Raw genomic sequence first — 17,034 nt, 5'->3', positions numbered from 1 at the left:
TCTGAGGAGGACTGGCAAGAGCTACTGGGAGCCACTGGGAGCTGTTCCCCCCCCCCCCCGTCCCCCGTCCCCACCCCCACGCGGTCCCAGGGGCACGTGGGGCCGTGGGAAGTCTCCGGGGGGGGCGGGGGGGGGCACATCCTGTCCAGATGTGGCCACAGCTGGATCCGGGGGGGGCGGGGGGGGGCGGCACAAAGGCGGCGGCGCGGGCTGGCACCGGGGGGGGGGGGAAGGGAGGGACAAGGATGGGGGGGGGGGGGGGGGCAAAAAAATCCCTGCGGATGTGCCCTCCCCCCCCATTTTTTTTTTTTTTGGGGGGTGACTTCATTTTGGGGGGTGCCCCCACTTAGGGGGTGACCCCCCCAAAAAAGATTTTAGGGTGCCCCCACTCTGGGGGGGGGTGGTCCCAATCGTTTTTGGGGGGGGACAATCCTTTTCGGGGGGTCCCAATCATTTGGGGGGGGGTCCCAATCATTTGGGGGGGGTCCCAATCATTTTGGGGGGGGGTCCCCCCAAAACCTGTGCTTTATTAAATAGCTGGGGGGGGGTGTTATAAAAAGGGGGGGTGGGGGGCGCTTAAATATTTGGGTGGGGGGGGGGTCTCGGGGTGCAGGCGGTGTCGGGGGGGGTCAGGGGGGCCGGGGTCCCCTTGCAGCACCCGCTGCTTCGGCAGCCCCCGGAGCTGGGCCAGCAGCTCCCGCACAAAGTCCTGGGGGGGGGGGGGGGGGGGACAAAAATTAAGGTGGGGGGGGGGACGGGGACACCAAATTCCGCCCCCCCCCCCCTCACGTCGCAAGCTGCTGCCAGAGATAAGCAGGGCTGGGAGGGGGGGGGGGGCGGAAGGGGCCCCCCGGGACGCGCAGCCCAAATTTTTTTGCCTTTTAAAGCCCGGTTGCAGCAGCCGGGGCTCGGGGGGGGGGGGGTGGGGGGGGGGATGCTGGGGAGGCTGCCGGCCCCATAGCCAGCCCCATAAGTGCGGGGCGCCCCCCAACTGTCCCCCCCCTCCCCCGCCCCTTTTTTAACCCCCCCCCCAAAAAAAAAAAAAACCAAAAAAAAAACAAAAAAAAAAACCCTCAGGGTGCTCACCTGGGTGTCGGCGGTGCACGTCTTCAGGATGCCCTGGGGGGGGGGGGGGGGAGAAAAAAAAGGGGTGGGGGGGCTGAGCACCACACTTGGGGGGTGCCCCATAAGAGACCCCCCCCCCCAAAAAAAAAAAACCAAACCTGCAGCCGCTGCGCTCGCTCCTCGTCCGTGGGCAGCTCCAGGAGGTCGTCGATGTTCACCTCGTCCGGCATCTCCGCCTCCTGGGGGGGGCCCGGCTGTCCCCAAAGCCCCCCCCCCGTGTCCCCAAAGCCCCCCCCGTGCCCCCAAACCCCCCCGTGTCCCCGAGCCCCCCCTTCCATGTCCCCGGGGTCCCCAAGAGTTCCTATGAGACCCCAAACCCCCCAACCCCCCATGTCCCCAACCCCCCCCCCCGTGTCCCCAACCCCCCCCAGTGTCCCCAACCCCCCCCCAGTGTCCCCAGTCACCCCTCGGGGGGGTCCCCAACCCCTCTGACACCCCCCAATCCCCCCCCCAACCCCTCTGGGACCCCCCCCGACCCGCTCCCATTGGAGGTACCCAAAGGGGGGGGGTCTTGGGGGGGGGGGTCCAAGGGGTGCCGGGGGGGGGCCGCTTGTAGGGGATGCCCCAGTGGGGGGGGGGGGGTCCAAGTCCTGGGGGGGGGAGCAGGGGGGAAAGGGGGTCCCGGGGGAGGGATGCTCTGGTGAAGGATCTTGGGGGGGGGTCTAGGTTCTGGGGGGGTCCTGGAGAAGGGGGGGGGCCGGGGAGGGGTCCCAGGAGATGGGGGGGGGCCGGGGATGGGATGGGGCTATTCCGGGGGGGGAGCCGGGGCGGTGAAGATGGGGGGGTCCTGGGGGGGTTATTCTGAGAGGGGGGTCCCGAGGTGGGGGGGGAGTCCCGGAGAGGGGGTCCCGAAGGATGGGAGGGGGGGTTATTGGGGGGGGGGGGCCGGGGATGGGGGGGGGGGCTACTGGGGGGGGGTATTCCGGGGGGATGTCCCGGGGTGGGGGTGTCCCTGAGAGGGGGTCCCGGTGGAGGGGGGGTCCCTGGGATGGGGGGGATGGGGGTTACCGGGGGAGTGTCCCGGGGGGGTGGGGTGATGATGGGGGGGTCCCGGGGGCGTTATTCCGAGGGGGGGGTCCCAGGGAGGTGGGGGGGGGGGAGTGGTCCCAGAGAGGGGGTCCCGGTGGAGAGGGGGTCCCGGGGATGGGAGGGGGGTTATCGGGGGGTTGGGGGGGGGGGTGTCCCAGGGATGGGGGTGTTATCATCCCGGGGGGGTCCCCTGGGGGGGGGGGGGTTGCTCCGTACCCGCCCCCGGTAGAGCTCCCCGAGCCTGCCGTCGATCCAGCGCTCGGTGTCGAGGCGCCGCTGGAGCTGGCGCCGATCGTAGCGCACCGTGACCCGAGCCTGGCGCCGGGGGGGGGGCCCGGGGCTGAGCCGGGGGGGTCGAGGCCGGGACTGAGCCCCCCGGGGCCCCGGGGAGCGGCCGCGCCCCCCCCGCCCCGCGCCGCTCGCGGCCATCGCTGGGGGGGCCCCGCGGAGCCGCCGCCGCCTATAGAAAGGGGGGGGGGGGGGGAAGGGGGGGGAGGGGGCGGGCTTGGGGGGGTGGGGCCGAGGGGGGAGGAGCTTGACGGGGTGGGGGCTGGGGGGGCTGTAGGGTCCTGTAGGTCCCTAGAGAGCCCTATGGGTCCTATACGTCCTATAGTGCCCTATAGATCCCATAGGTCCCTATAGATCCCATAGAGCCCTATAGGTCCCCATAGATCCTATAGCACCCCATTTGTCCCTATAGATCCCCATGAGTCCCTATAGATCCCATAGGTCCTATAGCGCCCCATTGGTCCCTATAGATCCCCATTGGTCCCTATAGATTCCCATAGGTCCCTATAGCGCCCCATTGGTCCCTATAGATCCACATAGGTCCCTATAGAGCCCCATAGCACCCTATAGGTCCCTATAGATCCCATAGGTCCCTATAGCGCCCCATAGCGCCCTATACATCCCATGGGTCCTATAGAGCTCTATAGTGCCCTATAGATCCCATAGGTCCTATAGTGACCCATTGGTCCCTATAGATCCCCATTGGTCCCTATAGATCCCCATAGCACCCTACAGATCCTCATTGGTTGCTATAGATCCCCCTAGAGTCCTATAGCATCCCATAGGTTCCTATAGATCCCCATAGGCCTCCATAGCGTCCTATAGCCCCCCCCATATATCCCCCCAGCGCCCTATAGCTCCCCCTAGCATCCTGTAGCTCCCCATAGCGCCCCCTATAGCTCCCTACAGCAACCCTATAGCTCCTCATGGTGCCCTACAGCTCCCCATAGTATCCTATAGCTCCACATGGTGCCCTATAGCTCCTGACAGTGCCCTCTAACTCCCCCTATAGCTCCCCACAGCCCCCTATAGCTCCTCACAGTGCTCTGCGTAGTTCCTCACAGCACCCTATAGTTCCCAGTAGCTCCCCACAGCACCCTATAGCTCCCCATACTGCCCTACAGCTCCCTACAGCAAACCTACAGCTCCTCATAGTGCCCTATAGCTCTCCCCTATAGCACCGCGTAGTACCCTATAGCTCCCCATTACCCCCCTGCAGCTCCTCACAGCAACCCTATGGCTCCTTACAGCCCCCTATAGGGCCCTACCCCAACCCTAGAACTCCCTAGAGACCCCCATGTCCCCCTATAACCCCCTATAGCCCCCCCATACACCCCTATAGCCCCCATACCTCCCCCCGCACCCTATAGGCCCCCTATATCCTGACACCCCCTATAGCCCCCCCATACCCTCCCAGAGACCCCTATACCCCCCATAGCCCCCTAAAGACCCCCCACACCTCCCTATACCCCCCATAGCCCCCACAGCCCCCTTTACCTCCCCCATACCACCCCGCACCCCCCCATAGCCCCCTACAGCCCCCTATAGCCCCCACGCGCCGCTTTCCCGCGCCGCATGCAAACGAGGGGGCGGGGCCAGGCCGGGGGGCGCGCCTCCAGCGGACGGGGGCGGGGCCTGGGCCCGGGATGGGCGTGGTTAACCGCACAGTGGGCGTAGTCAAACACCGAGTGGGCGTGGTTAAACCTCCAGCGGCGGGGGGGCGGGGGCAGAGCACGGGGTGGGCGTGGCTTCGCACGAAGAGGGCGTGGCTAAGAGGGAAGCGGGCGGGGGCTCGCGGGCAGTGGGCGGGGCCTCGAGCCGCTCACCTGGGTGGGGGGCGTGGCGCGCACCTGCGTGACGTCACCGGTGGTGGGCGGGGCGCGGCGTGACGTCAGCGGCATGGCTGCGCTCCTGGCGCTCCTCCTGCTGCTGCCCCCGACCGGTAACGGCCGCGGGGGGGGCGGGGGGGGCACCGGGACCCCCCTAAAACCCTCCCCAAAAAACACCCGGGGGGGGCCTGGGGGGGGCTGGGGGGGCTTGGGGGGTCCCGGGGGGGGTCCCGGGGGGGTCTTGGGAGGTTTGGGGGGGGGCCTGAGGGGGGTCGGGGGGGGCCTGGGGGGGGGGGTTGGGGGGGTCTGAGGGGTTTGGGGGGAGTTGGGGGGGGCCTGGGGGGTCCTGGGGGTCGGGGGGAAGGGGCTGGGGGGGTGGGGGGGGTCGTGGGGAGGCTGGGGGGGGCCTGGGGGGAGGTTGGGGGGGGTCTAAAGGGGGCTTGGGGGGGGTTGGGGGGAGCTGGGGGGGTCCTGGAGGGGGTCTGGGGGGGTCCCTAAGGTCAGGGTGTGGGGTGGGGGGGTGGGACATCAGGGCCACCCCTGGTGCCACCGGCGGTGACAGCCCCGTGCCCCCCAGGACCTGCAGCCGCGTCCCCTGGTGGGGATCCCCCCGGGGACCCCCGAGGTCCCCCCCGGCCCCCCGGAGCCCCCCCAGGACCTGCTGGATGCCGCCTACCAAGGTGTCCCCACGGTGTCCCCACGGTGTCCCCACATGGCCCAGCGGTGTCCCCCCAGTCCCCAAGATGTCCCTGTGGTGTCCCCACACATCCTGAGGTGTCCCCAAGGTGTCCCCAAGGTCCCTGGGGTGTCCCCGGGGTGCCCCCACATGTCCCCAAGGTGTCCTCACACATCTTGGGGTGCCCCAAGGTCCCCCCAAAGTGTCCCCAAGGTCCCTGGGGTGTCCCTGCGGTGCCCCCGCATGTCCCCAAGCCCCCCCCCCATGTCCCCACGAGTGTCCCCGCATGTCCCTGAGGTGTCCCCAAGGTATCCCCGTGTGTCCCTGGGGTCCCCCCCATGTCCCACTTGTCCCCAGGGTGTCCCCACACATCCCCAAGACGTCCCTGCGGTGTCCCCGCATGTCCTGGGGTGTCCCCAAGGTGTCCCCAAGGTCCCTGGGGTGTCCCCGCGGTGCCCCCCCGTGTCCCCAAGACGTCCCCAAGCCCCCCCCCGTGTCCCACGAGTGTCCCGCCTGTCCCCAAGCTGTCCCCAAGCTGTCCCCAAGACCCCTCCCCAACCCCCCCCCCCGGTGTCCCCGCGTGTCCCTGAGGTGTCCCCCGTGTCCCCAGCCCGCTGTGCGGCCCCCCCGGCCCCCGGCCCGTGCCGCGCCTCCTTCCAGCGCTGGTTCCACAGCCCGGGGGGGGGCGGCTGCCGCCCCTTCACCTACGGGGGGTGCGGGGGCAACGCCAACAACTACGCCCGGCGCCAGGACTGCGTGAGGAGCTGCCAGCGCCACGGTACCGGGGGGGGGCAGGGGGGGGCTTTGGGGGGGGGTTGGGGACACAGGGGGGTGGTTGGGGGGGGGCTTTGAGGGGTTTGGGGGGGGCCTTGGGGGGCGTTGGGGGGAGCTGCGGGGGGGTTGAGGGTGTCTGTGGGGTGATTGGGGCCTTGGGGGGGGGCCTTGGGGGGGGGTTAGGGGTATGGGGGGGGGGTTGGGGGGGGCTTTGAGGGGTTTGGGGGGGGCTGGGGGGGGCCTTGGGGGGTGTTGGGGGGAGCTGCGGGGGGGTTGAGGGTGTGTTTGGGGTGATTGGGCCTTGGGGGGGGGGCCTTGGGGGGGGCTTGGGGGTATGGGGGGTGGGGTTGGGGGGGGTTAGGGGGGAGTTTGGGGGGGATTGGGGGGGGCACAGGGGGGTGGGGTTGGGGGGGCTTTGAGGGGTCTGGGGGGGGCCGGGGGGGGCCTTGGGGGGGAGCTGCGGGGGGGTTGAGGGTGTCTCTATGGGGTGATTGGGGCCTGGGGGGGGCCTTGGGGGAGATTTGAGGGGGTTTGGGGACGTCGGGAGGGGGTTGGGGGGAGTTGGGAGAGCTGGGGGGATCCAGGGGGGTGTTTGGGGGGGACTGGGCCTGGGGGGGGGTCTTGAGGGCATCTTCGGGGGGGTTGGAGGGGAGCTGGGGGGATTTGGGGGAGGGATTGGGGACATTGGGGGGGGGGCTCGGGGACAGTGGGGGCCCACGATGGGGCCAGGATTGACGCCCCCCCCCCCCCCCAAACCCAGGCCCCGGCACTGAGCCTGCCGTGCAGCCCACCATAGGTAGTGCCCCCCCCCCCAAAAAAAAACAAACCAAACCAAACCACGTCCCCACGTGCGTGTCCCCCCCCCCGCACCCCTTGGGGACACCCGTGGGGACACCGCTGTCCCCCCCCCCCCCAGCCCTGGCCCTGCTGCTGCTGCCGCTGCTGCTGCTCCTGGGGGGGGTCACCGCCGCCCTCGCCGGCCGCCGCTTTTCGGGATGTGCCCCCCCCGGGCTGGGACGCGGCCCCCCCCGCCCCCGACAAGGAGGCGCTGGTGGGGGCCGTGGGGCCCATGTGATTGCCCCCGAAAAGGAAGGTTGTTGTTTGCTTTTGTTCCCTTTTGTCTGTTTTTCCCCAAAAATGAGGCTTTTTCCCAAAAAGCGAGAATTTTCCCCCCGAAACGAGGCGGCTTTCCCCCCAAAAAGAGGCCTTCGACCCAAAAAAAAGAGGACTTCCCCCCCCCTCAAAAAAATGTCATTTCCCAAAAAAGAGACTTCCCCCCCCCAAACGAGGCTTTTTACCAAAAGAATTAGACTTTTTCCCCAAAAAATCGTTTTTTTTTCCACCAAAATGACCTTTTGCCACCAAAATGAGGCTTTTTCCTCCAAAATGAAGCTTTTTCCCCCAAAGCGAGGCTTTTTTTCCCCAAAATAGGGCTTTTTCTATAAAAATTAGTTTTTTTACCAAAATAATTAGACTTTTTTTCCTTAAAAAGAGTTTTTTTCCCCAAAATCTAGCATTTTTCCCCAAAAAATTGATCTTCCCCTCTCCTAATTGGGCCTCTCCCTCCCCTCCCCAAAAAGTAGCTTTTCACCCCAAAATGTGGCTCCCCCCCCAAATGGGCTTTTTCAACCCAAATGTGCCTCCCCCCTTCCCCGTCCCCAAAATGGGTTTTTTCACCCCAAACGAGGCCTTCTCCCCTCTCCCCTCCACAAATAGGGCTTTTTCTCCCCAAAATGGGGTTCCCCCCCAGGGCTTTATTTTTTGATCATTTCCCCTGGGAGGGGGCTGTTTGCGGGGTGCTTTGGGGTTGGGGGGGGGGGGGCTCTGAGCACCCAAGGGTGCTCCCCCCCCCCCACCAGCTGGGCTTTTTAATGAAAAAACTTCACAGTTTCGGGTTTTTGGGTTTTTTTACACTTTTAAGGAAAATTTTTGCAATAAAGGGATTTACAAACACCCCCCTTCCTCCTCTGGCTCCTTTTTTTTTTTTTTTTGGGGGGGGGGGGGGGGTCCTTTTTGGGGTGGCACTGGGTGGGTGCCCCCCACCCCATAGGGCACCCTTGGGTGCTATGGGGCGGGGCTCGGCGGCACCACCCAGCCCTGGCGCCAGCGGGGCTGGATCCGGCCGCTCCCCAGGGTGGGGTGAGGAGGGTGGGGGGGGGGGGGGGGGGACACCCAAGGGTGGCCCCCACCCAAGGGCAAGGTCCCGGCAGCCCCATAAACGCCGGGTGCGGGCGGGCGGCGGCAGCAGCGGAGCCATGGACGGGGCCAAGAAGCACTCGGGGGCACCCCGAAAAGAAGCACAAGGTAAGGGGGGGCCCCCCCCGCAACCCCCCCATTGGGACCCCCCCACCCTGTAACGGTGGCACCCCACAGCTGGGGGACACCCCCGAATGGCACCCCAAGACCCCCCCCCAGCACCCTACAAGCATGGGACCCCTCCCCCAGAACCCCAAGACCCCCCCCCCAGCGTCCCCCCAATTATGGGATTCCCCTCATAACCCCACAACCTCCCCCCCCCCAGCACCCTACAAACATGGGACCCCCCCAGAACCCCAAGGCCCCCCCCCCCACCAGCACCCTACAACCCCCCCCCCCCCAAACCCTAAGGACCCTCACACACCCTACAAACCTCGCCCCCCCCCCCGGAACCCCCCCCAACCTTGACACCCCCCCCCACGACCCCCCCCTCCTTTTTTGGGGTGTCCCACGAGCCTCTGGAAGCCCCCCCCACCCCATGGGGTCAGGATTTGGGGTGACCCCCCCCTTGCCTTCCCCCCCCCAGGACGGGCACCGCTCTTCCTCCTCCTCCTCTTCCTCCAGCTCCAGCGATGAGGGCAAGGTGAGGGGGGGCTCCGTGTCCCCAACCCCCCCCCCCAATGTCCCCAAACCCCCCCGGGTGTCCCCATATCCCCCCCTTACTGTCCCCTGAACCTACCGGTGTCCCCAAATCCCCCCTTACTTTCCCCAAATCCATCCCCCCCCTCCCCCATTGTCCCCAAACCCCTCCTGGTCCCCAACCCCGACCCCAAATCCCCCCCCAATGTCCCCAATCCCTCCCCCGTGTCCCCAAACCTCCCCTTTACTGTCCCCCAAGCCCCCCCCGGTGTCCCCAAATCCCCTTCGCAGTGTCATTGTCCCCCCGATGTCCCCAACCCCCCCAAAATGTCCCCAAATCCCTCCCCCCGTGTCATTGTCCCCCCCACGTCCCCATCCCCCATGTTCTTGTCCCCCTCCCTGATGTCCCCAACCCCCCCCAAGTCCCCAACCCCCTCTGATGCCCCCAAATCCCCCTAATGTCCCCATCCCCCTCCCCAATGTCCCCAACCCCCCCTCAATGTCCCCAAATCTCCCCCCAGCGTCATTGTCCCCCCCCACGTCCCCATCCCCAATGCCCCCGTTCCCCGATGTCCCCAACCCTCTCCCATGTCCCCAACCCCCCCCCCAATGTCCCTGTCCCCCCCCAATGTCCCCAACCCCCTCCCCGATGTCCCCAACCCCCCCCCCGATGTCCCTGTCCCCCCCCGATGTCCCTGTCCCCCCCAGCCCCACGGCGCCGAGCACAAGAAGGACAAGGCGCACAAGAAGCACAAGGAGAAGAAGGAGAAGAAGGGGCACTGAGGGGACACCGAGGGGACACCGAGGGGACACGGGGGGGTCACCGCACTGAGATGCACGGGGGGGGGCCCGGGGGGTCACCCCCTCCCCCCCCACACACCCAATAAATCGCTGACGCAGGCGCTGCCTGGGGGCAGAGTCCGTGGGGACGTGGGTGACACCGGCGGGGTGCGGGGGGGGGTGACACCGGCGTGCCCTTGTCCCCAAAGTGCCACCACGCCACAGCTCCGGGCCCCCAAAGCGCCACCCAGATCCCGCCCCGTGTCCCGAGGAGCCACCGTGTCCCACCCAGTGTCCCCAAAGTGTCCCCTGACCCCACCCGGTGTCCCCAAGGTGCCACCCAGATGCCACCCCGTGTCCCCAAAGTGCCACCGTGATCCCATTCTGCATCCCCAAAGTGCCACCAGGATCCTACCCGGTGTCCCCAAGGAGCCGAGAGGCCACCCGCTGACCCCAAAGAGCCACCAAGGTCCCCTGTGGCCCCCTAGGACCCCAAAACGCCCCCCCCCAGACCCTAATATTGTCCCCCAGGACCCCGTTATGCCCCTCCAGCACCCCATTACCCACCTCACAACCCCAATACCGCCCCCCCAGCACCCCGTTATGCCCCCCCAGGACCCCAATATCCCCCCCCGGCCCCCAGTATCCCCCCCAGCACGCCATTCCCCCCCCCCCGACCCCAATATCGTTCCCCAGGACCCAGTTACGCCCCCACAGGACACCATTAATCCCCCCCAGCATCCCATTATCCACCCCAGGACCCCAATAACCCCCTCCAGTGCCCCAGAATCACCCCTCAGCGCCCCATTTACACCCCCCAGCGCCCCATTTACACCCCCCAGCGCCCCATTTTGCCCCCCCCCACCACCCCATTTAACCCCCCGGACTCCCATATCGCCCCTCAGGACCCCATTTACCCCCCGGCACCCCAATATCACCCACCCAGCCCCCAATATTGCTCCTCAGCACCCCATTTACACCCCCCAGCACCCCATTTACACCCCCCAGACCCCAATATCCCCCCCCAGCACCCCCTTTTTGCCCCCCCCCCAATAACAAACCACAGACACCGCGTTCCCTCCAGCTCCTGTATTAAAAACCGGGGCCGGGCCGGGCAGACCCCGACAGGGAACCGCGCTCCGGGGTCGGGATTGGGGCGGGGGGATCCCAGCAAAAAAAACAGGCACCGGGAGGGGATCCCGGCCGACGGGGGGGGGTCCGGGGGCCCCCCCCGCTAACGGAGGAGGTGGAAGGTGAGCCAGTACATGAGCAGGGGCTGCGCGGCGGCCACGGCCATGGTGAGGTACATGCGCAGCTGGTTCTTGGCGCCGCGCACCGGCACCCCCTCGGCCGCCGCCTCCGACAGCAGCTTGAGGCGCAGCGTGCGGATCTGCAGGGGGGGCAAAAAAAAAAAAAAAAAGGCTTTAGGATCGCGGCGGGGGGGCAGGTTTGAAGGTCTGCGTGTCCGCGTCCCCCCCCCCCAACTCCTCGCCTGCGTTACTCACCATGAAGACGAAGATGCTGAGGCAGCACCAGCTCAGCACCACGTAGTAGCCGGTGCTGCCGAAGAGGAGCCCGGAGAGGAGCCCGAGGATCATCCTGCCCGGCAAAGCGGGGTTCAAAAAGCCGCCCCCCCGGCTCCTAAAAAACAATTAAAAGCCCCCCCGTGTCCCCCCAACCCCCCGGGCTGCTCACCCCACGTATTTGTAGCCGGCGAAGGCCACCAGGTCGATGGTGGTGAGGTCGGTGGGCAGCGCCACCAGGTAGAGGCTGAGCAGCACCGCCAGCACCTCCAGCAGCAGCCAGGCCAGCGCCGAGCTCGCCTGCAGCCCCAGGCTGTCGGGGGAGAACCTGGGGGGGGGGGGGGGGGCTTTTTGGGGACCCCCCCCTGCAGCCACGAGGTCCCGGGGGGGTTGGGGAAGCCCCTCCTGGGGGTTTGGGGGGGGGTTTGGGGGAAGCGCGGGGGCTGCCGGTGAATGGGGAGCATCGGGGAGCCCCCCCTTGAGGTTTAGGGACCCCCTCCCCCTGCTGGGTTTAGGGTCAGGGTCCCCCGTCCCCCCCCCCCAGAGCCTGTGGATACCCGCAGGGCCCATGACCCCCCCCCTCAGGGCTCAGGGACCCAGAGAGCTCCCCACAGAGCCCCCCCCTCAGGGCCCAGGGACCCCCCTGCCACCCCCCCCCCATAAATTAGGGGATCCCCCAGTGCACAGGGCCCCCCCCCTCCAAAAAAAAAAAGAAATTTGGACCTTTTGGGGACCCCCCCCGCACCTCCCTCAGACTCCCACCGACCTTGACTGGGCCCCCCCCAGGGGTTTGGGAGCTCCCTATGGGGACTGGGACCCCCCCTTGGGGCCGGGCCCCCCCCCCCCCCATTGGGGACAATGTGGGGGGCACAGGGACCCCCCCCCCCAGGGTCTCCTATAGGGACTCTTGGGAACTGCCCCCCCCAGCCTGTTCTGGGGCTCCCTATAGGGACAGGGCCCCCCCCCCTCAGGCACAGCCCCCCCCCCCAAAAGGCTCAGGGATCCCTGTGGGGATTTTGTCCCCCCCCCCCCCATATCCCGGGGCCCCCCCAACCTGTTTTGGGTGCCCAGTGCCAGCCCGGCCACCAGCAGGTAGGTGATGAAGGCCATGGCTGCGGGGACAGGGAGTGGGGTTAGGGTCAGGGGTCGGGGTCAGGGGCATGGTTTGGGGTCAGGGTTTGGGGTCGGGGCCGTACCCGGGATGTAGAGGTCGGGGGCGTTGACGTCGAAGCGGGGGGCGACCGGCGCGTCCTGCTGGTAGCGAACCTGCCAGTCCTGCGGGATTGGGATTAGGATTGGGAATAGGAACGGGAACTGGGATGGGAACGGCACTGGGAATGGGAACAGCACTGGGAACGGGATCAGGAATGGGAACTGGGACGCAGTGGGACTGGTACTGGGAATGGGACAGGGAGCAGAAATGGGAATAGGAACGGCACCAGGAATAGGAACAGCACTGGGAACGGGAACAAGATCAGGAATGGGAACAGGAACACACTGGGAATGGGATTGGCACCGGGAATGGGAACAGGAATAGGATTGGGACTGGAAATGGGATTGGCACTGGGAACAGGAACGGGTTTGTGAATGGCAGAAGGAGTGGGAATGGGGTCAGGACTGGAAATGGGACCGGGAATGGCACTGGGAACAGGATCTGAACTGGCACTGGGAATGGGAATAGTGGGAGTGGGAACAGGAACGGGACCAGGACTGGGAATTGGATCGGGACTGGGAACAGCAGCAGGAGGGGAAAGAGGAGTGGGAACAGCACCGGGAACGGGAACAGGAGTGGGGATGGGAACAGGACCAGGAGTAGGAACGGGATCGGGACTGAGACTGGAAACGGGATCGAGAACGGCACCGGGACTGGGAAGGGGATTGGAACCAGGACTGGGAACAGCAGCGGGAGGGAGAAAAGGAACGGGAACGGGAATGGGAATGGGGACAGGACCGGGACTGGGACCGGGATCAGGACCGGAACCGGGACCGGGCCCAGTAACGGGACTGGGATTGGGACCGGGCCCAGGAGCGGGGGCAGGGAGGGGAGCAGCCGCGGTGCCGGTGCCCACCTGGTGCCCGAAGGGGAAGACGAGCAGCCCCAGCTTCCTGCCCACGTACACCGTGTCCACGGCGAAGTAATACTTCAGGCGCCCCACGGGCACGAACCGGTCGAGCTGCGGGGAGGGGGGAACGGCGCTGAGCCCCCCGCTGCCCCCCCCAGCCCCCCCCACCCCCCCCATCCCGGTTCCCCCCCCCCGCTCCTCACGTTCCGGTCCACGATGTCCCGGCCCTGGCTGGCCAAGCTGCTGCCGTAGGCGGCGGCCAGGCTGGACACGGGCTCGGCCAGGAAGGCGGCGGCGGGGGGCGGCAGGCGGGCGGCGGAGGACGCAGGGGGGGCCGCCGGGGGGGCTCCGTAGGCCCGGCCCGGGGTGTGGGGGCGGGGGGCGGCTCCGCTGCTGGTGTCGTCGAAGAGCGGCCGCGGCTCCGCCATCCGCGGAGGGGCCGGGCCCGGGCCGCGGCGCTTGGGGGCTGCGGGGAGAGGAGAGGGGGGGTCAGGGGGGGCCGGGGGGGGTCGGGGGGGGAAAGGGGAAAGGGGGGGGGGGGTCAGGGGGGGTCCGCACCGAGCCCCGCCGCCGCTCCCGGGGGCTCCATGGCGCTTCCGCTTCCGGCCCGGCGGCGGCGGGGGGGTCACGTGAGGAGCGCGGGAGGAAGCTGTTGGCGGAGCGGCGGGGCGGGGCCGGAAGTGGCGGTTGCCGTGGGGACGGGCGCGCGGGGCCACGTGACCGCCTCGCTGGCGCTGCGCGCTGCCTCCTCTCCCCCCCACACCCCCCCCCGCTCGGGTGCTGGGTGACGTCAGCAAGGGCGTGACGTCACCAAGAGCACGATGTCAGCAAGGCCGTGACGTCCCCAAGGCCACCATGTCCCCAGGGCCACCACGTGTCCTCAGGTCCCTCCCTAGGGACACTCGGTGGCCACAGTGGCCCCTGAGGTGTTGTGGCCGTCGGCCTGGCCGTGGCGGCCATCTTGTCCCCAAGGCCACCATGTCCCCAGGGCCACCACATCTCCAGGGCCTCCTCGTCCCCATGGCCACCACATCCCCGTGGCCACCATGTCCCCAGTGCCATCTTGTCCCCGAGGCCACCACGTCCCCAAGGCCACACAGTGGCCATGGTGGCCCTAGGGCTGTCCCTGAGGTGTCATGGCCGTAGGCCTGGCCATGGTGGCCATCTTGTCCCCAAGGCCACCACGTCCCCAGTGCTACCATGTCCCCATGGCCACCACATCCCCGTGGCCACCACGTCTCCATGGCCACCATGTCCCCAGGGCTACCACGTCCCCAGGACAAACACGTTCCCAAGACCACCATGTCCCCATATCCACCATGTCCCCAGGACCACCATGTCCCCAGGGCCACCACGTCCCCGTGGCCACCACATCCCCAAGGCCACACGGTGGCCACGGTGGCCCTAGGGCTGTCCCTGAGGTGCCATGGCCGTAGGCCTGGCCGTGGCGGCCATCTTGTCCCCGTGGCCACCACGTCCCCACGCCCCCCCCCCCCCCCCGACCCCCAGAGCCCCCCGAGGCGCCCCCATCCTCCTCCTCCTCCCCCCCTCGTGTCCCCCCCCCACGTCACCACCACCGCCCCGGGGCTATCGGGAGGAAACCGCGGGTCCCGTGGTGGCAGCGTGTGACCGGCCCCGTGACGTCCCCATGGCGTTGATGGGGACACACACACACGCACAGAATCGGGGGCCCCCCCGGCCATGTCCGGGGGGTGGGATCTCCGCTATGGGGCCCGCTATGGGGCTGGCCGTGGGGCGCCGCCATGGGGCGCGGGGTGGCGCTGGGGCTGCTGCTGGTGGCCCAGGGGGGGCTGCTGCTGCTGGGCACCCTGGGGCTCTGGGTGCTGGAGGGGGGGGCGCGGACCCTCGGGACCCCCCCCGGGACCCTCAACGCCTCCGGGACCCCGCGGTGGGACCTGGCCTCCGCCTTCTTCTTCTCCACCACCCTGCTCACCACTGTGGGTAAGGAGCCCCCCCAGCCCCAAATCGGGACCCCCCCCTCCGAATTGGGACCCCCCTGAAGACCCCCATGGGCACCGGGACTCCCCCCCCCAAGGGTATTGGGACCCCCGGGACCCCCATGAACCCCAGGACCCCCATGAGCACCAATTCCCCCAGGACACCTCTGAGCACCAGCCCCCCCCAGGACCCCCCCAAGATCACGGAGACCCCCTAATTCCCCCACGACCCCTCTGAGCACCAGGCCCCCCCGGGACCCCCCCAAGAACACCGGGACCCCCATGAACACCAGGACCCCCGTGGGCACCAGGACCCCTGAGAACCTCAGGACCCCCATGGGTTTTGGGACCCCCTTTAGCACCGGGACCCCCAGGACCCCAACCAGCCCCCCCGGGACCCCCCCCACAGCCCACAGAGACCCCCCAATTCCCCCAGGACCCCCATCACCACCAAGCCCCCAACCTCCCCCCACCACCCCCAGGGGTCCCCCCCCCCTCCCCTTTTCACTTACCGGGGGGGGGGGTCTCCCCTTAAATTTCCTCCCCCCCCCCCCAGGCTACGGCCCCGTGGCCCCCCTGTCCCCGGGGGGCAAAGCCTTCTGCTTGGCCTACGCGGCGCTGGGCGTCCCCTTCACCGTGCTGACGTTGGCGGTGGTGGCCCGGTGGCTTTCGGTGCCGGTCACCCGGTGGCCCCGGCGCTACCTGCGGGCGCGGTGGGGTTGGAGCCCCCGGGGGGCCGCCGGGCTCCATTTGGGGCTGCTGGCGGTGGCGGTGGCGGGGGGCTTCGTGCTGCTGCCCGCCGCCGCCCTGTGGGCCCTGGGGGGCTCCGGGAGCTTCTTGGACGCCGTCTTCTTCTGCGGCATGGCCGTCACCACCGTGGGGCTGGGGGACGCGGCGGTGGCACCGGAGGGGCAGCCCCTACGTCACCTCTACCGGGTGGCCTTGGCCGGTGAGCGGGGACGCGGCGGTGGGGGGCGGTGGGATTTGGGGAGCTGGGGTTGGGGCTGTGTGGTTGGGGTCTTCTTTGCGGGGGGTCTTCATTGGGGTGGTGTCTTTATGGGGGTGGGGTCTTCATGGTTGGGGTCTTCATGGTTGGGGTTTAGATGGTTGGGGTCTTCATGGTTGGGGTCTCCATGGTTGGGGTTTAGATGGTTGGGGTCTTCATGGTTGGGGTCTTCATGGTGCTGGGGTCTTCATGGTTGGGGTCCTCATGGTTGGGGTCTTCATGGCGGTTGCATCTTCGTGGTTGGGGGTCTTCATGGTTGGGTTCTCTATGGTGGTTGGGGTCTCCATGGTTGGGGTCTCCGTGGTTGGGGTCTTCATGGTGCTGGGGTCTTCATGGTTGGGTTCTCTATGGTTGGGTTCTCCATGGTTGGGGTCTTCATGGTTGGGGTCTCCATGGTGGTTGGGGTCTCCATGGTTGGGGTCTCCATGGTTGGGGTCTCCATGGGGATCTCTCCATGGGGTGGGGGTCTCCACGGGGGGGGTGGGGGTCTCTGACCGCTGTCCCCCCCCCCCCAGCCTACCTGCTGCTGGGGGTGACGGCGGCGCTGCTGCTGCTGGCGGCCTTCCAGCAGCTGCTGGAGCTGCACGGGGTCAGCGCCGCGCTGCGCCCCCCCCCGGACCCCCCCGAGGAGGACAGGGGGCTGCTGGACGAGGGGGGGCAATAAACGGGGGGCTCGAAGCGCGACGGGCTCGCTGTGGTCACTGGGGGGGGGGGTTTGGGGGGTGGGCTTGGGGGGTCCCAGACCCATGGGGGGGGGGGTTCCAGACCATTAGGGGGGGGTCCTGGTCCCATTGGGGGGTCACAGACCCATTGGGGGGGGTCACAGCACCATTGGGGTGGGGGTCCCGGTCCCATTGGGGGGGGTCCCCAAAGCCATGGAGGGGTCCCAGACACATGGGGGGGTCCCAGTCCCATGGGGGGGGGGGCAGAGACATTGGGGTGTTCCAGTCCCATTGGGGGGTCCCCAGACACATTGTGGGGGGAGCCAGATACATGGGGGGGGGGTCCCAAACCCATGGAGGGGTCCCAGGCCCAAGGGGGGTGGCCAGACTCATGAGGGGGGTCCCATTTGGGGTCCCAGTCCCACGAGGGGGGGGGGGGTCCCAATCCCTGTGACACCCCAGCCCCCCCCCCCCCGACCCTATTAG

The 17,034-nt window shown here is 68.0% G+C and overlaps 3 protein-coding genes and 2 long non-coding RNA genes across 5 annotated transcripts; 3 read left to right on the top strand and 2 right to left on the bottom strand.

Annotated features, from left to right (window-relative positions):
• Positions 1–321: 321 nt before the first annotated feature.
• LOC311425971 (protein phosphatase 1 regulatory subunit 14A-like) lies at positions 322–2,601 on the bottom strand. The gene is made up of 4 exons (XM_084502043.1): positions 2,371–2,601; positions 1,224–1,304; positions 1,087–1,119; positions 322–709 (listed from the first exon to the last, which is right to left on the bottom strand). The coding sequence occupies exons 1-4, from the start codon at positions 2,581–2,583 to the stop codon at positions 551–553; spliced, it is 486 nt and encodes a 161-aa protein (XP_084358169.1). The 5' UTR covers positions 2,584–2,601; the 3' UTR covers positions 322–550.
• Positions 2,602–4,285: 1,684 nt separating this feature from the next.
• Positions 4,286–7,674, top strand: LOC311425921. Its single transcript, XR_014686471.1, has 5 exons — positions 4,286–4,384; positions 4,849–4,951; positions 5,558–5,725; positions 6,482–6,517; positions 6,638–7,674. It is a non-coding gene; the product is annotated as an uncharacterized lncRNA (long non-coding RNA).
• A 237-nt stretch (positions 7,675–7,911) lies between these two features.
• Positions 7,912–9,458, top strand: LOC311425920. Its single transcript, XR_014686470.1, has 3 exons — positions 7,912–8,025; positions 8,504–8,560; positions 9,265–9,458. It is a non-coding gene; the product is annotated as an uncharacterized lncRNA (long non-coding RNA).
• A 952-nt stretch (positions 9,459–10,410) lies between these two features.
• Positions 10,411–13,619, bottom strand: LOC311425909 (protein YIF1B-like). Its single transcript, XM_084501964.1, has 8 exons — positions 13,481–13,619; positions 13,126–13,388; positions 12,929–13,033; positions 12,056–12,134; positions 11,914–11,971; positions 11,032–11,187; positions 10,842–10,935; positions 10,411–10,726 (listed from the first exon to the last, which is right to left on the bottom strand). The coding sequence occupies exons 1-8, from the start codon at positions 13,509–13,511 to the stop codon at positions 10,571–10,573; spliced, it is 942 nt and encodes a 313-aa protein (XP_084358090.1). The 5' UTR covers positions 13,512–13,619; the 3' UTR covers positions 10,411–10,570.
• A 14-nt stretch (positions 13,620–13,633) lies between these two features.
• Positions 13,634–16,554, top strand: LOC311425913 (potassium channel subfamily K member 6-like). The gene is made up of 3 exons (XM_084501973.1): positions 13,634–14,884; positions 15,437–15,829; positions 16,402–16,554. The coding sequence occupies exons 1-3, from the start codon at positions 14,686–14,688 to the stop codon at positions 16,548–16,550; spliced, it is 741 nt and encodes a 246-aa protein (XP_084358099.1). The 5' UTR covers positions 13,634–14,685; the 3' UTR covers positions 16,551–16,554.
• Positions 16,555–17,034: the final 480 nt, after the last annotated feature.

The sequence above is a fragment of the Aythya ferina genome, assembly GCF_964211825.1.
Source record: "Aythya ferina genome assembly, chromosome: 35".
Classification (NCBI taxonomy): Eukaryota; Metazoa; Chordata; class Aves; order Anseriformes; family Anatidae; genus Aythya; species Aythya ferina.
The sequence above is the reverse complement of the archived record's forward strand: the minus strand, read 5'-3'. Positions and strand labels throughout refer to the sequence as shown.

Excerpts from the sequence above, each read along its gene's own strand:
- LOC311425971 (XM_084502043.1), bottom strand. The coding sequence starts at position 2,583 with ATGGCCGCGAGCGGCGCGGGGCGGGGGGGGCGCGGCCGCTCCCCGGGG. Across the intron at positions 1,305-2,370 it reads GGGAGCTCTACCGGGGGCGG|GAGGCGGAGATGCCGGACGA; the intron begins GTACGGAGCAAC and ends GGCCCCCCCCAG. Across the intron at positions 1,120-1,223 it reads AGCGAGCGCAGCGGCTGCAG|GGCATCCTGAAGACGTGCAC; the intron begins GTTTGGTTTTTT and ends CCCCCCCCCCAG.
- LOC311425909 (XM_084501964.1), bottom strand. The coding sequence starts at position 13,511 with ATGGAGCCCCCGGGAGCGGCGGCGGGGCTCG. Across the intron at positions 10,936-11,031 it reads GCCGGCTACAAATACGTGGG|GATGATCCTCGGGCTCCTCT; the intron begins GTGAGCAGCCCG and ends TTTGCCGGGCAG. Across the intron at positions 10,727-10,841 it reads TCAGCATCTTCGTCTTCATG|ATCCGCACGCTGCGCCTCAA; the intron begins GTGAGTAACGCA and ends CCCCCCCTGCAG.
- LOC311425913 (XM_084501973.1), top strand. The coding sequence starts at position 14,686 with ATGGGGCGCGGGGTGGCGCTGGGGCTGCTGCTGGTGGCCCAGGGGGGG. Across the intron at positions 14,885-15,436 it reads CACCCTGCTCACCACTGTGG|GCTACGGCCCCGTGGCCCCC; the intron begins GTAAGGAGCCCC and ends CCCCCCCCCCAG. Across the intron at positions 15,830-16,401 it reads CTACCGGGTGGCCTTGGCCG|CCTACCTGCTGCTGGGGGTG; the intron begins GTGAGCGGGGAC and ends CCCCCCCCCCAG.